The sequence below is a fragment of the Pteropus vampyrus genome, unplaced genomic scaffold (genome assembly GCF_000151845.1).
Source record: "Pteropus vampyrus isolate Shadow unplaced genomic scaffold, Pvam_2.0 Scaffold62, whole genome shotgun sequence".
NCBI classification, from domain to species: domain Eukaryota; kingdom Metazoa; phylum Chordata; class Mammalia; order Chiroptera; family Pteropodidae; genus Pteropus; species Pteropus vampyrus.
In genome coordinates, this window is record NW_011888843.1 from 5,035,054 (window position 1) to 5,052,217 (window position 17,164).

At 48.8% G+C, this 17,164-nt stretch overlaps 1 protein-coding gene across 1 annotated transcript in view; it reads right to left on the bottom strand.

Moving 5' to 3' along the window:
* The window catches only part of ONECUT2 (one cut homeobox 2), a 39,806-nt gene extending 22,648 nt beyond the window's left edge, over nt 1-17,158 (bottom strand). The window contains exon 1 of the mRNA XM_011361106.2: nt 16,233-17,158. Coding sequence (XP_011359408.1) covers nt 16,233-17,145 — 913 coding nt within the window. The 5' untranslated portion in view covers nt 17,146-17,158. The remainder of the gene's footprint in view (nt 1-16,232) is intronic.
* Nucleotides 17,159-17,164: the final 6 nt, after the last annotated feature.

Sequence of the window (17,164 nt, forward strand, 5' to 3'; positions counted from 1 at the left end):
CATATATTTGATCCCCTTCCACATTTATTTTCTATTTGTTGCCAAATTTGTTTTTCTATCCTAACCCTACCATAGAAATGTCACAAAAGTGAGCCAAAATATGCGGCATGAGATAGAGCCTCCAGAAGCTCCAGTTCTCCCTTTCCTGTACCCATGCTCCTTGCCATGTCACCTTGTAGTGCCCTCCCACCCTGTCTCTGGGCTCGGCCATGTGACTTGGTTTCATCAACGGACTGTTAGAGAATATGTTACTGCTTGTCCTTTCCCCTTTGCTGTCACCATGAAAAGGACATGCCCAGGTCCCTCAAGTGGTCTCAGGAGAGAACGGAAAACGTGAAGTAGAGCCACCACCACACACGATCAAGCCAGCTGAACCGCAGTGTATGGGCAATCCCAGCTGGAACCAGCCTAGATCAGCTGAATATTGCAGATTTATGAGAAAAAAAAATGCTTACTATTGAATGCCATGAGTGTTGGGGTGGTTTGTTACTCAAGAGTTATGATGGCAATGGGTAACTGATACATAGCACATAATAGAAGTTCAGTAAAGTCTATACTTTTATTTCCTTTCTCTCTCCCTCCCCAACATCCAAAGCCATCTTGTCCCTCAGGCCACCATTCTAGGCCAGGGATTCTGTGGGGAAGCCCTCAAGACAGTTCAGCCTATTACCCGACAACTACTTTGTACAACTCATCTCTAATACTTATATCTGCTCTCCAAGGTGGACATATTCCCATTTTATAAAGAGGAAACAGACTCAGAGAGGTTAAGTTAAAGCTAGTAAATGGCAGAGTTCGAATTAATTCCCAAGCTTGTCTGACTCCAAAGCCAAAGGCCATTCATTCTACTGACCCACCCTGCCACTACCTCTGCAAGATCAGCTCTGAGAGAGAAGGGGAGGAAGGTGTGCTTGATGCCTCCACACTCTTCCCAGCAGTCTAGTCGAGCAATCTGGTTTGAGTAACACTGTTTCCAGGACCTGTTCTAGACTTCCTCTCTTATGAGCTTGGGGCTCCTCGCCTATTTCAGATAAGGATGTTCATATCCTAGGGACTCATGGAGTTCTAAGGAGGCAGATTATAGGCTCCTGAGCTGGTGTGGCTTATGAGAGAAAAGTATGTGTACTGTGGATTTTCTTCCTTTTCTCCTCCAATCCAATTACCTACTTACTTCCCACTCTGCCCTTTTGATTGACTTTCCAGAATCTGTCTATGGAAGCTTAAGTCTGAGGCTCTAGGTAGAGAACTGGTCAGAAGGGGTCAGCTCAGCAGTACTGACTCCTCTTGGTCCGACCTGATTCCTGTGGGAGGATGGTAAAGGAGGAGGCTGAGGCACAGGGCAGAAGAGAAAAAGGAGAGTGTGTGGCTTTTGGTGCCAGCCATGTTCAGGCCACGATGCCTCAGCTAGAGCAGAGTCTGGCCTCTGACTGGGAGTCTAAGGCTCTTCAGAGAGGCCTCAGACCTGCCTCCAGCTCTGCCCAACCCTGCCTGTCGGCCTCCTTGTCAAAGGAAACTTGGTTTGGCTATGCAAATCACACAAATGACAATCACTTAAGTCAATTGCTTACTGAGCATACCTAATTATCGTGCAGCACAGCAATGCATTCAATTAAAGGCATCAGGGGAAAAAAGTCTGGAATGCTTTAATTTCAATACTGAATTCTGTTCATATGTAGTTGGTCTTCATAGTTCGTTACTCATGTAATATGAATGTCAAAACATAACCATAAAAAAGATAATATATCTCAAGGCAATATGTAATTTCCGCATAAGACATATACCAAATTTTTTAGTTTCAGCTTCTTACTAAAGTTGGATAATAATAAAATCTGTTTTCACTCAATCGTATATGGACGTTGTGAAGGTAAATGAGGATTTATCCACTTAAATCTTAAAAATCCAGTAAAATCAAAGGTGAAAAAAGCTAGTTAACTTTTTTCTGTTCTTAACTGCTTAGTTCAGTGTGAATGCAAAACTGTGTCTAACAGCCCTAAAAAATTTTGAACTACTGGGTTTCAAGAATCTCAAGTAACTTTATTTATATATTCATTTTCCAAAAGATAAGGAAAGGAAAAAGGAAGAGGGTAAAAGTATAAATATAAGATACCTCTGGCTTTTTTCTTTACAGGTAAATTTAAGTCAATAACGATCTAAGAATTAGCAGTATATCAAGAAAGGCCAATTAAAAGCAAAATTAACTTAACGAAAAATAAAAAGAACTAAAAAAAAAGAAACTAGTCCCTTTGATTTGCTAATGTGTTTTAAGGCTCAATTGTTCTAAAGCAGGTAACAATTTTGGCTTTGGGTGGAAGCAGACAAACTTTGTTATTAACCAAACCATCCTGAATGCTGTTTTCTCCATATTAAGTGTAGTCTCATTTCTGGTTAATGCAGGAATCCATTTTTGGTTACGTAAGCAAATATTTCTGTCAACGATTAAAACATTTATAGAAAAAAAAAATACTCCTTTTCAGAAAGGAGAGGCTAGAAAAGAATGCCAGATATAAGTATACATATACAACTCAACTCTGCCCCTAAGAATGACTGAAATTAGGAGATTTATAAAAATAGGCAGGAGTCCATCAAATGACTCGCTTTAAAAAATGCCTATTATAGGTTCATTCATGGACCAGCGACTGTGAGAGGCACACAAGGAAAGAGCCAGAGGAAAGGGAGACAAAGAAGGACACAGGGAATGGTTTAAGACCACAGCTAAGAAGCTGCTATGTATTTTGGAATAGATTATTGCAACCAGAGTACAGGAGAGGGAGAGAAAAGAATCAGCTGGGAGGATTTCAGAGGAGGAGGATCTGAGGTGATTAGAAGGAAAAGGACCTGGAGAGAGACAAATAAGTCACTCCAGGTAGGAGAAACAGTCTGCAAAGACATGGACATGGCAAAGAGAACAATGTATGAGCAGAAGAGTAAGGAGAGCTACCTGATTAGAGCAGGTTACCTTGGGGGACTAGAGTCATCTGGTAAATGGGTCCCTATTTTAGTGTCTAGTGGTTGTTATATCACATCCCTTGCCTCATTGGTGATAATCTAAAGCTTTAGATAAGACTTAACCCTACTTCAAGATTCCCTTTAAAATCACTTACCTGCAGTACCTTAAGTTAGGTGTGAAATGACATTGATAAGAACTTGATATCACTAAATATGAAACACTGCTCCAAAATGATGCACCGACACTGATGATTCATTCCCAAATGCCACATAATAACTCGAGGTGTAAAATAGGCAGAAACAGTGTCATATAAAAAAGAATATGTATCAATTTATTCCTATTTATTGGCTGCCTACTATATGCTGTATGCAATCTCTGCTCTCATGAAACTTACAGTCTAATGAGATACTGAGCAGATAGCAGTTACCTATCTATGTTCTGTGTGCGGTGGAGGACTAGTCCAAGGGGATCCCGACTTAGAAAACCAGAGAAGATTTTCTAGAGGCAAGGACATCTATGCCACGATCTGAAATTGAGTTCAAGGTAGTTAAGTGAGAAAAAAGTGTCTAGACCAAGCAATGGCCTGAGGTGTTTGAAGAGCTGGAAGGAGTATAGCATGCCTGGAGCACAGAGTGAGTGGGTGGAATGATGTGAGATGAGGCTGGAGGTGGGCAGGAGTCAGTCCATACAGGGGCTGGAATGCCCTGCTCTGGGATCTGGACTTTCTTCCAGTGGTCACAGAGAGCTAAGAAAGAGTTTTAAATAAGGGTGTAATGTGGTCGGATTTGGGTTCCAGAAAAGTCACTCTGGCAGGGTTGAAAAACGGATGGGAGAAGGCAAAAATGGAGAATGGGAGACCAGTCAGGAGGCTGTCGGTGACAGCCCCCACTAGGACAGCAGCGGGGGGGATAGAGATATGTAGACAGGTATTTAAGAGGTATAATCCACATGGTTTGTGTGGTTGTTGATGCAGAAGATGAAAAAGTGTGAGTTGATTTCCTAGTTTCTGGCTTGAGATTCTGTGTACAAGGTGATGTTATTGAAAGAGAAAGGGAATAAAAAAGAGACTCATATTTGGTGGTGGTGAGGGCGGGTAAGGGGCAAGAATATGAGTTCACTTTGAGATAGACTGAGTTTGAGGACTTTCAGGGAAAGATGTCCAGGTGAAGAAGGAAATAGGGATGTGGAGCTCAGGAGAGATATCAGGGCTGGAGAGAGACCTCGAAGTCCTCTGCATAGAGAGTTGGTAAACAAAGGGACGAGATCTTCCAGGGTGAATACTCTGAGTGAAAAGAAAAAACAAAATAGTCTAGACAAGAATACTGAGCTAGGTGGGCAGAGCAAGAGGAGCCGAGAAAGGAGACTGAGAAGGAGTGACCAGAATGCTGAAAAGAAAAATAAGACTTTCAGAAGTCAGGGGAAGAAAGGGAGAGGAAAGGGTGGTGAACAGTGTGCCAAACGCTGTGGAGAGGCCAAATTAAGAACTGAGAAGTGACCACTGGATGTGGCTACAAAGACCTCAGCAGATACATCGATAAGATCAGGTTTAGTAAACAGGAGTGGCTAGAACCAGACTGCAAACGGCTGGGCCTGAAGGGGGAGGTAAGAAACAGAGGACTAGTTATAGCAACTCTTTCTAGAAGTGAAGATAAAGCTAGAACAGGTGTTAGGGGAATATTTTTTTAAAAGATAGGACAGGCTGGAGCACAAAAATAATGATGGGAAGAAGCTAATGAAGAAAAAGCAGTTATGATAAGCACAGCAAAGGCTGGCATTCTTGTTTATTTTTAGAGCAAAACGTTAGGTATTTAGATACAGAAAATGATTTTTTCAACACTGAGAATTAATGTTCTATCAGATTTGTTTTGTTTTTGGTTGGATTTTCCTCTCTTTCATCCAAGAGCTACTAGGAATTTAAAGATGAATTGTCACAGGGAAGAAAATCTTATTTATCATACCCTTGACTTTCTTTTACAGGGGGCACACTTGTCTGTTCCTATGCTCCACTTCCCTGAGAACCACTTTAGCAATAAATTAGGCATGAACTAAAGTTCCTTAAAATAAAGTGAAAGTTTTACATTTTAATTAGCTTTGAGAAGTCAAGGACCATTTTACTAGAAACCAAAAGGGATGTGTGTTGTGCCCAGCAGTAGACCAAAAGGATCCACCTGCCTTTTTTCTCTGGAATAAAAACAAATAAGCAGAGCAACTGATTGAAAATGGCCAGTGAGGGGTCAGCACCTAATGTCAGCTCTTACCCTGGCCAGGGCCATGGGACACTACTGTGTGGCCTGGGGGAAGTGACTCAACCCTTGGCCCAAAGAAGCAGTGGAGAGGTTGTTCATAAAGAAAACCCCAACAAGGATGACTCTCAAGAAATCAAACCCAGTTTCTAGATTTATTGGAGGTGGTGATGTACCATAATTGGCTCTCCCTGCCAACATTTTGCTCATAAAAAGTGAGAATATTGATTAATATAATGAAAGTCATGTTTTCCAACTCCAGGAGCATGTAGGGTGTGACTGTCAGGGTTCGGGGTGGGGAGAGAAGCATCCATTTGTGTGTACCTGAGTATGGGAAACCCGACCATAAACCCTGAGAGGAAACCCTAAATCTGAAATGTGTTGAGAGCCGCAGTTGGTGCCTGCAGAAGGCAGAAAGTAACATGGAGGGAAATAGTTCAGCCCCTCCGCCCCCCAACAGAGGTAACGCTCTTCCTCTTCAGAAGGAAAGGATCGTTTAGCATCTTTTGTCCTCTTACCGCCATCGTCTCCTCTCCCTTTGTTATCGCTGACCTCGCACAGAGAACTGAAGTCACTGGGCACGAGAGGAAAATCTGAGGCCCTGTTCTGTCTGGGGCGCACCGAGATCTAGAGAACTGGAGATATATGGACCAGGGTCCTGCCGGGTTTAAACCCAGTAGATCCTTCTCTGGTTGAAACGGAAACTCGCCCAGACTGCAGCCCTGGCGCTTGGCTCTCGGGGCGCTCCGTGGCGCTGTTCGTGGTGCTGAAGCTCGCGCCGAGGCACGGAGGCAGCAACCCACCCACAGGCGCTCGGCTGCCAGGGGCTGCAGGCCTGGATCGATGGGAGGCGAGTCTGTAAACAGCTGCCGCCCACAGAGCTACAGCCAGCTCCACAGTTTGGCTACAAGTCTAGCTCATTGGCTCCCTTCTTTGCAATGGCAAAATGGCTGGTTCACTTTTTCTCTTCTCAAGGGATTCCACAGAGCCCACCGCTGGCTTGCTGCTTTGGCATGTCTCTTTCCTGACGTCCTCCCTGCTGATACTAATTCTCTCCCACTCTCTCACTTTTGTACAATATTTCACCTTTGCAGAGCACCTTACAGTTGGCACAGCCCTCACTGGCTCCATCAACTGAGCCATTTCTCCTACACACATAACAATTCCTCTTCTCTCCCAGATATTTTTGCTTTCTCTGCCTCCCCCCGCCCTCCCCCCCACCGCCCCAAGCATCTAAACAGGGAACTATTACCTCAGTGTGCAGGGGATGATTTCTCCTTGGCAGTGAATGAGAAGAGGCAGAGGTTAGAGTCCCAAAGGACCAGGAAAGAGTCCCTAAAGAAATGTCTAGGAAAATATAGGTAGTGGTCAGAAAGACGAGGAATGGGGACCCAGATATTAGGCACGAAGTGAAGAAAGGGGCTGGGGCTTTGTGGGAGGAGCAAGGCCCACTGCAGTGAAATGACTCCCAGCAGGTGGCGCTCTAGTTCAAGGTGCTCTCCGCAAAAGACTTGACTGTGTTGGCTCCACCTGGAACTTTCTTTCTGCTAAATAACACCCCCTCCCCAACATTTAGAGGTCTGTCTTCCTCTCGATCCAAGCATTTATTCAGACTACATTCCTGCTAAAAAGCACCGTACAGTAAATGCTATTTACTGTACAGGAGAATGATGAAGAGAACATAAAAAGAGAGGGTCAGTGGGAAGATTTTTTTCTAGTGTGATTGATGGTACTCAGAACAAAGCTGTTTAATCATCAATAATATGATTCAGCAATTGGGAAATGTAAACAAGTTGTGCAACTGCTGGCTTTGGTCAAAGCCCTGGGGGGGGCGGGCACAGGGTTGGGTCAAGCTTTGGGGAGGGGAATGCCTGCAGGATGCTCCTTCCCTCCCACTAGGGCAGAGCTAGTTGTGCCTACAGCCTGACTGGTGTGACCTTTGGCTTTTGCAGAGCATACGCAGTTGGGCTGGGGTTAATGGCACTTTGCAGGGAGCTCCAATTGAGTAAACAAAAAAATGCCTTGCCCTGTTCTAATGGAGCACATTATTCTGAGGCCTAAGCCTTCACCCAGGCCCCTGCAGCTGCTCTGCAGGTCAGTGCTACCAATAAAGCAATTAGCCAATAAGAAAACTCTTCTTTCCCAAGGGGGACTAGAGGGTTTTGTTGCAGTTGCTGTGCTTTGGGTTTTTAAACAGGCCATCCAAGTTGATCTGAGCCTCTTACATCAGACTCTGGGATGAGGACAGTGAAATTGTGTTTGCTGAGTGTGATATTTTAAGGGACTGGTCCCTCTTTTCAGCACAGCCTGAAGAACTCGCTGCTTCCTGTTCAATTAACCTGAACCATAGCTGAACTCTGCCCTTTGAACTCACTCAGCAGATAAATACATTAGCTCACCTAAGGAATCATTAATATTTTTCAATCACATAAAACAAACATGAGTGTCTGAACATAACCCAAGAGATAGCCAATTAGGAATAGCACATGTACCATGTTGGGGTGGGCGGGGGATCACAAATGAGTCTTATTTGCAGGACAAAAAGGATCAAGGAAGAAATGCCAACGGTTCTGGAAAAAAAGGAGACTTTCATTTTCATATCTGCAAACAAGAATACTGAGCAATATTTAGCAATTCCTATTCCATCTGTCTACACTGCTCTAAAAGAAAAGCTATACCTCACTCTTGGCCTAGTTTCTACCCACTTGCATCAGAACAGACAACTCCAAGCCCTCTCTTCTGAAGTGACTTCAGTATCCATGCTCAAATACAAAGTCCAAAATATTGCATTTTTCTGGGGACAATTCTGTTCCTGATTTGTTACAAATGAACCAAAATAATTTTTGTGGAAGTATTTCTGCTTTGAAGTGAACCAGCTTAAATAAACCAAGCTAATGACTTGATTGAAATAATTTGACAGTAGAAAATGCTGATCCTGAGACATTGCTACTTTAGCATGTAAACAGATTTCTTTGGTGGAAAAAAAAAAAAAAAAGAGAGAGAGAGATGTTAAGTCTTCCATTTTGTCCTTATCCCTGCGTGTCATCTTAGAAGAATGAGAAAAACATCCCCAGTCGATTTATTATACATTTCAGTTTAATTCAATTTCACTTCCCACAATTCTGTCTCCTGACCCCTCCCCTCCTACCCCCTTTTCATTTTTGCTTGGTTTGGAGTGTGGGCTTAATGCCCAGCTATCCTAGATGAGAACACTTAAAGGAATATCACAAGCGTGAAGGGTAAATCTATTGAACGAGGGTCTTTAACTATGTGGTTTCCTTAAAGGGAAAGGTTGGATCAATAGGATCAATATGAAAGGTTTCCCTGGCCCTGCATAAAAGGGTAAGGGCTTCTCTTTTCACCGGTTTAACTTTACTCTCTGACAAATGCAAATCAATGGATCTGTGTTTACAACAGATTCCCTAACAGACTCAACTTGGGTAAAGCCCAGAGCCTCGTCCTGGGAATGGGGAGTCCAACGTTGCTCTTAGAGGAAACTCTAGGGTAGAGCTCCATCCTCAAGGCCCTGGGGATAGAGGCGGGGAGTGAGCTGGCAATTGCTACCAGTCACCCTTAATATGGGGCTGGCTGCCTCACCCCCCTCCCCCTCCGCCCAGCCCCTGGATCCTGCTGCTGCTGCCTGTGGCCTTTCCAAACAGGGTAAAAAAACTGAAGAAACAGGTTCCTCTGAGGGTGTTGCTACTCAACATAAATATAAAGCACAAATTCCTGGGGTCTGGTGAGCTAGTCAACCTTATTTCCTGCCAAAATAGATCTGGGAAGCTACCTACACAGAGGGAGCTGAAGTGAAATGCCTACGACTGGAGCAACACATGTATCTGAGCTCTAGCATGCTCTTTCTGCCCTTTCTTAGGCAGTGACTGGCTCTCTTAGCAATGACAGGCAAACCACTGAAACTGTGGATTCTTTTCCCCTTAATTTTACCTTTCCATTTAAAAATGTGATGCTTCCCAGAGATTACATGACTTCAAGTCAATACCAGTTACAGAGAAATTATTTTTGTTCCTGCAGGAAAAAGTATATGTATATTTGATTACATGAGCCAAGGTCCAATGCTGATTAAATTATGGTAGAGGTGTGCTTCCAACCCAAAGTCTGCTTTCTACAGAAGAGTAATGGATCTTCAAATGGCAAGAGAGATGCCCAGGTGGAATGCAGAGCCTTCCTTCCCTCTGGGACAATTTGTGTGGGACAGTTTTTCATAACAAATGTCCACAGCTTCTAGAAATCCTGCTCCTCAAGTGAGACTATTCTTGTTTGCACAGCCACAGCCTGCCTCTGTGCCTTGCCTGCACCTTGTCTGCACCTTGTCAGGTATCCGATGGGCTGAGTTACCCAATCAACTTCCTTCCCTCCCTTCCTCCCTGCCCCTACAAAAACCTATTCATGTTTTTAAGAGTCTTTGTCTTGAGTGAGACACGAAAATCAAAAAAACCTTTCCCAAAGGCACTGAAGTGGGTTAGGTGGACATTGGGTGATGAAGGGTGCAGATGGGTCCCTAGCCCATCTTGAGCAGGCTCTGTACCTGACTGCATAAATGCCCCCACTGGGCTTCCTCATAATGGTCTCTCTCCACCAAGAAAAGTATCCTCCTGAATGAAACGATTTTCCCCAGATCAGGAAAAATGAGGGGCTCTGAGAGGTCAGGGATGAACATAATCCAGAGGATCTTTGACGAAGTTTAATGCCCAGGGTGTCTCAATATTCACCCTTTCCCCCAGGGCCCGTTATTCAGGCAAATATTTCTATTTATTCCCTCCTCATTTCCCTTCCTTTGGCAGGAACCCAGAAACTAAATCTCTCTGCTTCTCCTTTGAGGCTTTCATTCCTTCAGGGATTCCTCTACATGACATCATTTTTCCTGAACACAGTGTCTGCCAACACCAGTCACCAGCCACAGTGCAGTGGGGGCCAGTACTTTCTTCCTAGGAACTCTTCAACCCCATTCCTGTGATATTGCTTAAGGAGAAGCTTCTATCGACTAGAAAACCAAGAGGCTAAGAGGTGGCCCCCTAAAATGAAGTTCTGGGTTGAAGACAGCAGAAGTTGGTTCTCAATCTCTTAGGATTCAGGCCTGGAGCTCGGGAAGGTCACTCTCCCATCCCCAGCCCTGTTGCCTCTGGAAAGACCTGGCTCAAGAGGAGAACGTGGCAGCTTTCCTCTTAGAAAGAGAATCTGGGGGAATCAGTTTCCCCTATGTCTTACCCTTACCATTCACCAGGAATCCCACCCTTTTGGGGGATTCTAGGATGGGGATAGGGGAGAGACTAAGACCCTACCCTCCCAAAACCCACCTACGCCTCCAGAACTTGGGGCCCTTCATGTGGGGCGTGTGAAGGGCCCGTTGTGTTCCTAACCAGAAGGAAACCAGGCGCCCTCCTTAGTTTCTGTATCTGATCACTGAGCACTTGACTTTGTTCGCTGGAGATTTTGGGAGGGAATAACGCAGTTCTAACTAGGCATCAAGGAGCTACATCAAAGCTCTCTTCTTTAAGGAATGTCACTGGTAGGAAGATGACCCCCATCTGGAGAGGACAGAAAAAAATACGGCTGACCCTTTGCCATACATCAAAGCCGAACGCTGCAAGATTCCCCTGCCCCCCTGTCTTCCTCACCTTTCTCATTTGTTCTTGGAGAAGGAAGGAAAATATTCTTTTTCTTCCAGATTGAGACCTTCTCTGGAAGGAAAAGCTTAGCTTTCTCCAACTGGAGGAGTTACAATTTCAAAAAACAAGAACAATGTAGCGCTCGTCTCGCTCTCACTACCCTCTCAACTCTCGCATTCTTTCCAGTCAAATTCACCTCGGCCGTTCCTTCTGGAAGAATGAGCCACCACGGGGCAAGAGAAGCGGCTGGCAGAGTGTGGAGGTCTCCTCAACGTGCAGGAAGGAGAAGCTGAGAAATCCTCTCTTTTCCACTGGGTGCTGGTGACTCAGAGAAAGCCTCCATACCTGGTTAGCCACCAGCAGCAGGCCTCAGAGGGGAAGTTCTCTCCAGCTGGTGGAAGGGGAGGAGGTGGTGGTGGGTCCCCCAGTCTGGTTTTCTAACCTTCCTTCCCCAGCCAGGGGAGGAAACAAGATTCTTCCCTGGTTGGCCCAATGAGCCTGGAGCAGAGCAGACAATTCTCTGAGATGTCATTGGGCCACATTTAATTGTCCAACTACTGCATCTGCGTAGAAAGTCTTTGAATGGGAACTTTTAATGCAATGGTCTCTCTCTTTTAATGAGAACAGAAAAGGATCTGCGGATAAACAAGCTGTGCAGTTTTAGCAAGCAGCCTTAGAGACGTCATTTCTGAAGTTGCGCTTGGCGGTTCTCGCATATCAAGAGGGTGACCGAATTTCCTGGTTTCGATGGAGGAAAGTTGCTCCGGGCCCTCCTCGACCAGATGCGGGCCATGCGGGGCCGGGGGCGACGGCTCCTAAAGGACGATAGGCCTGGGAGGATGCAGGCGCCAGCCCTGCGCAATGCCTGCTCTGACCCCGCCAGCCGCAGAGCCCGCGGCGGGGAGCGCAGAAAGCGATGTACGGTGTACGTGCGTAGGGGGCTGGGGGGAAGAGCGCGGGTGGGCCAGCAAGAGCAAGCCTCGGGTAGGAAGCGGCGGGCTGGGGCCCCGTTGGGGAGACGCTGCAGCCAGACCAGAGACCCACCCGGAGCTGTGGATACGGCGCGGCGAAAGCACCGGGAGCCGCGGCGCTGGCGAGCGCTCTGCTGGGAAGAGCGCGCCGTGGGGCCTTACTGGAAACACGCCGGATCAGGTTCCAGATCAATGAAATCTGGGTCCACACGTTTACGTTACTGTAGCCAGCATTAATGCTCTTTTAATCTTCTAAACATTATCAGCATCGATCTCCCTCCATATACACATTCGTTTGAGAAAGTGACATAACCACATGGTGGAAAGCCTGGAATAAAAATAAGTGTGCTGCCTCTCCCGTCGAGGGCGCCCGGCGTCCAGGTCGACTCCTGGAGCCGGGCTTCACTAACCTCCTTCATGTCCCGACTCCTCGGGCAGCTCTCGCCCACCCGAATGCGTGCTGGGAAGGTGTTCTCAAGGCACGGGGGGTTGACCAGGCAAGGACAGTAGCGAGCTTTTCAATCGTTTAATCCCATAAGCAAGCAGGCGAAAATGTCGTGTTTTCCGTACCGACATCGGCAGCACGTAGCCTCTCGCCCCAGATCCCGAACTAAACTGCCGGGAGAGATGGACTGAGCTGGGCTGGGAGCCGGACCAACGGGAGGGATGGTGGAGTAGGGGACTCTGCGAATGAGGGTCCCACCTTCATCCCTGGTTTTAGGGGTGCAGGTCGGTCTGCATAGCCTAAAACGTCCTCGTGCCAAAGAAGACATTCATTGGTGCCTGTGGCAAAGAGCCTCTAAGCACTGCCCCATCATGCTCCGCCACTGCGGGCGTCAGGTGGCCCCAGCGACATCTTGGCAGGTTAGTTAAGGGATCACCGCTGCCTGAATAGAGATGGTTCCAGATTTGGGGTTAGGAGTTGCTGTCTGAAGACGGCCATGCGTCTGTGCGACTGAGTAGACTGCCCTGGGAGCCCAAGTTACAAGATATGTCGCTGGGCGCCCTGTCTTAGGGACGCTGGAGGAAATCACTCCCTACACTGAGGCCTTCATTTTGCCCTGAGGAGCGCCAGTCCCGGTTCTTGCCTGGCTTCTCTCCCTGTTTGTGTTTGTGCTTGATTCAGAGGCTTCTTGGGCTCAAAGCTGGAGAGTATTGGTGCACAAACCCACCGGAGTTTGTCGTCGAAGCTTCTTGCCCAGTTAATAAAACAGTGCCCTGGAGGACCCAGCCTTGGGAAACCACCGAAGAGGCCCAAATGGGTGTGGTTGCAACCACTTGCTGCTCTCACCACCCTTTCCCAACCAAACGGTGCGCTTGGGGTCCATTTTTCTGAAATCTAATGCTGGGGATATCTGAGTCTTCCCGATTTCTCCCTTCCCCTTGAAATGCCGCTCTGGGCTATTGGATACACCAAGGAGGTGGGTAGGGAGGAGAAGGATCTGCTTCTGTGGTGACGGGGTATACTTCACCTAAGCGTGAGGTTTGTCTGCGCTGGCCCACATCAGATATCTTAATTCTGTTTGGGCCTCTGGGAACTTCCAGATGGACCCAAAATTTGAAAGAGAAATGTAAACGAGAGGTGGGTGGTGGGGGGAGGAAGGCCAGATCTGGGCAACATGAGAGGGAGGGACGCCGGCTCTGAGAGGCTTGGGGCTGGGAGGCTGGTGCAGCCGCCCTGTGGAGCCACTGGGCTTGTTTAACTCTGGGAGCCCAACGGTGTGGGCCTTCAGCAGCGTCCGGTGGGGATTCCAATCAATACTCCTGGCAGAGAAGGCCTCCGCTTTTCTTCTCCATTTGTTCCTATCCCCTAGCGCTCTTGAGCACATAATACCTACTTACCAGCCTCAGCTTCTGCGTCATGTCTGAAGAGACTGATCTACTGACCCCAAACTGAAAGGCCTTCCATGTAATAATAACCACTCAACACACTTGTAGTTGCTGATAAAATGGCCAGATAAAATGGCCCGATAAAAAGGCTAAAGCTCTTGTCCCTTTTCAACTTGGGGTAATAAAACACGCACATTTGAATGCTCAAGCAAAGTGAGGTCCTCGTCAGGAATTCCCCACTCTCTGAAGGAGTCTTTCAGTCTCTCCAGGAGGTGGTTTCATAGCTCATCTTAGAAAAGCCCCCTGCATCAGTGACCAGCCCGAGTCTTCCTGGGCTTCCTCCCACCCCATGAGTGGTGGGATTGGGGAACCCCTGGGGATGCCACACGACCCCTCATCCCAGCAATGCTTGGGGCGGTTGTAAAAGCTGAGATGTGCTAACATCACTTTCAGATATAGAGGCAGGAAAGCACTTACAAAAAAAAAAAAAAAAAGCTCTGTCCTTTGCTGGACAGGCGTGAGGGGGCGGCAGCGCTCTGAGATGGGCTGGAGTAGAATAGCTGTCATCCGGCCTTTAACTGTACCCCCCAAAGACCAGCTGCCAAGTTCCTCTGGCCTCCGGTGCCCAGGAAGCCGCCACGTGCTAGAGCTGCCCCAGAGGGACTCCAGGAGAGGGGAGGACTAAGACCAAAAGGTACCGCACTGTTCGGAATAGTCTGTGAGCCTTCAGTTTATTTCTCACCTCTGCTCTATTCATTGGTTAACCTTTGCTAGGAACCAAGAGCAAATCAGAGAAAAACGTAGAAGAGATTGAAGAGTAAGCTAAAGGAAAAGGATAAAGTCGATCTCTAAATCTAAGCAAAAAGTACTTAGAGTTCACTAATTTTGAGAATCTCTTTGGGGAAAAGCTAGTTTTCTTTACCTTCTCAGGTCAACACTGCAGGGCAATGGGAGGTAGGAATCCTCCAACAGCCGGCAAAGGCTGAGGTGGTCAGAACGGAAACGCGCCCTCCCTTCGCCATGGTGAACACGCTGCCTGTCACACCCTCCAACTCCGTCCGGAGTTCGTAGTGTGTACCACACAAGCCAGGCTCAGCGGAGCGAGGAAAGCCCCGGAGCGCGGGAGAGGAAGCCTGAGCTCTCTGCTCCGGAAGCATGTTGTGTGCAGCTGGCTCGGAACCGCACGCGTCCCCCTGTCCGCACCTATGTAAATCATTGCCGTCATGACTTGTCCCCAAGATGTCCTGCCGATCCCAAGAGATCGCCCCAGTCCACGAGAAGTGCTCATCCGGGTTTGCAGTAGGGTAGTGTGTGTACATCCTAATGGAGTGCCTGGACACTTTACCCCTCTGGGCCCGCGGCTCGATCCTGGGGGCAGCGAAATTGCCACGCGCACCGCGCTGGGTCTGTGCGCACAAAAGCGCGCAACTGCGTGCCAGTCGCAGCCACCGCTGCGTTTTTCTCTATCGCTCCCACCGCCCACACAGGAGGTGTCCGGGCTCATAGAACAATAGAGGGCTGTACCTCGCAGCTCGGCCGCTAGAGGAGGCACAAAGAGCCAAGCCGGCTCCAGAACAATGTAACCAGCTCGTCAATTCATCCCCTCCCGCCGGCCGCCGGCCCTCCCTGCCGCCGCGCTACGCATACAATCGGCGTCTGCTTAATGCAAAGGCGGAGCCTGTAGCCCGCGGCCAAGATGCATTAACTAATCTGCATCTTAATTTCTCAGCTCCTCTTCTCCCGGGCTCCTAGCTTGTATCTGAGCCCAGCCAAACCTCGGAAAATTACAGCAAACGCTCGGAGCTGGGCAAGGTTGGCTGGCGAGTAAGGAACGGCGCTCTTCATTCTTAGTTTCTCTTCCCCTGTCCTCCCAGAAGTGAATGTGGCAATCCCAACCTTCGTCCCTGCAACCTCCCCTAGCTGCGGGCAGTGATACGGAAGCTGGCCCAAGCCGGCTCTTTCGGTCAGAAAGTCCCCACGCCAACGCCAAGGGCTCGGGAAGGAAGCGCTCGGGAAGGAAGCGCTGTTACAGTCCGGCCACCCGTTCCCCGCGCGGGCAAGTCTGTGACTCTTGCCAATGATCAAATAAGTTTGCCTAATATGGTGGGTAGGAAAACAGAAAGATATTTTTCCTTTACGAAGAGCAAAGGCCCTCGGCTGCCTTCATATAGTGAAACCAGGCAGTTCTGGAAAACCGAAATGTATTGTCTAAACAAGAGTTCAAGTGCACAAGGTTTTGAATAAGGGCAATTCCTGGTCTCTGTGAATCCTGGAAAGAGAGGCCTCCTAGCCGGACACCCGGGCACCTCCATCTCGCCTCCAAAAGAGAGGGCAAAGTTGGCCCGTTGAGGGGAGGGGTAATGAAATGTATGTGTGTTTGGGAGGAGGGTGTCAGTCAATGAAAGCTAGTAGACAAGGAAGAAGAGAAGAAACAAGAAAAACGAAGTAAGGAAGAGGACAGAAAGGAAATAAAAGAAGAAATAAAGTCGAGAAGAAATAGGAAGTGGGAAGAAAGCAGGAGGAACCTAGAGAAGTGCTAGGCGCACTGACCCGGAGCCACAAGCAGCCCGGAACCCTCTTCCCAGCCTGGCTCCAGACGACCCTCTGGGCTTACCTGCCAAGCGTAAGGCGGACATGCGCTGGAACTCGGGCTCCTGCAGCCACTTCCACATCCTGCGGAAGGTCTCCCTGCCAGATTTGAGTTTACTCCACGGTTTTGGGTTCCGGAGCAGGTCGGAGAGAGTCCCCTGAGACCGGCACAGCACCCTCTGCGCGAAGATCGCCTGCGGGATGCTGTAGCGCTTCAGCTCGGCGGTGATGCGCTGGGCCACTTCTTTGGTGTTGATCTCCTCCAGCTGGCCGGATGTGGCCACCTGCGAGCCCGACGAGGACGAAGGTGGCCGCTCACGGCTGGGCGCCAGCACCGGCCCGTGGGACTGAGTGTGGCCTGGGTGGTGCAGGCCGTTGAGGTGCGACATCATGGCCGCGGGCGGGGTGCCTAGGCCGCGGGACAGGTGCTGCTCACCGCGGGTCAGCATGGCAGTGTGGTGCGCGTCAAAGTTGGGGCTGAGCATTTTGTCGTGGCCCGGCGGCCCGTAGTTGGGCAGGCTCTGCTGGGCGTTGTGGAGGCCGCCCAGCCCGTTACCCAGCGGCGTGGCGGCCAGCGGGGACAGGCTCTGGCTCATGCCCGGCATCTCCTTGTAGGGGCTGTAGAGGTTGTTCATGGCCGGGAGCCCGCGCTCGTCGCGCATGAGGGTGAAGCTGCCGCTGACGTTGCCCGACAAGCGCTGGTGGTGGTGGTGGTGGTGGTGGTGCGGATGGTGGTGGGGGTGCGGGTGGTGGAACTTGTCCGACACGGTGGAGATGGGCGGCAGCGGTTGGAGAGGTGTCAGCGTGGTATAGGTGTTGCTCATGCCCATGCCGGGCGGGGACGAGTCGCAGGACATGCTCATGGCGTGATGGAGCGGGATGGAGAGCTCGGGCCGGTAGTCGCTGCCGTCCAGGATCGAAGCCATGCTAGTGACCATGGCCGAACGCGACGCCGCC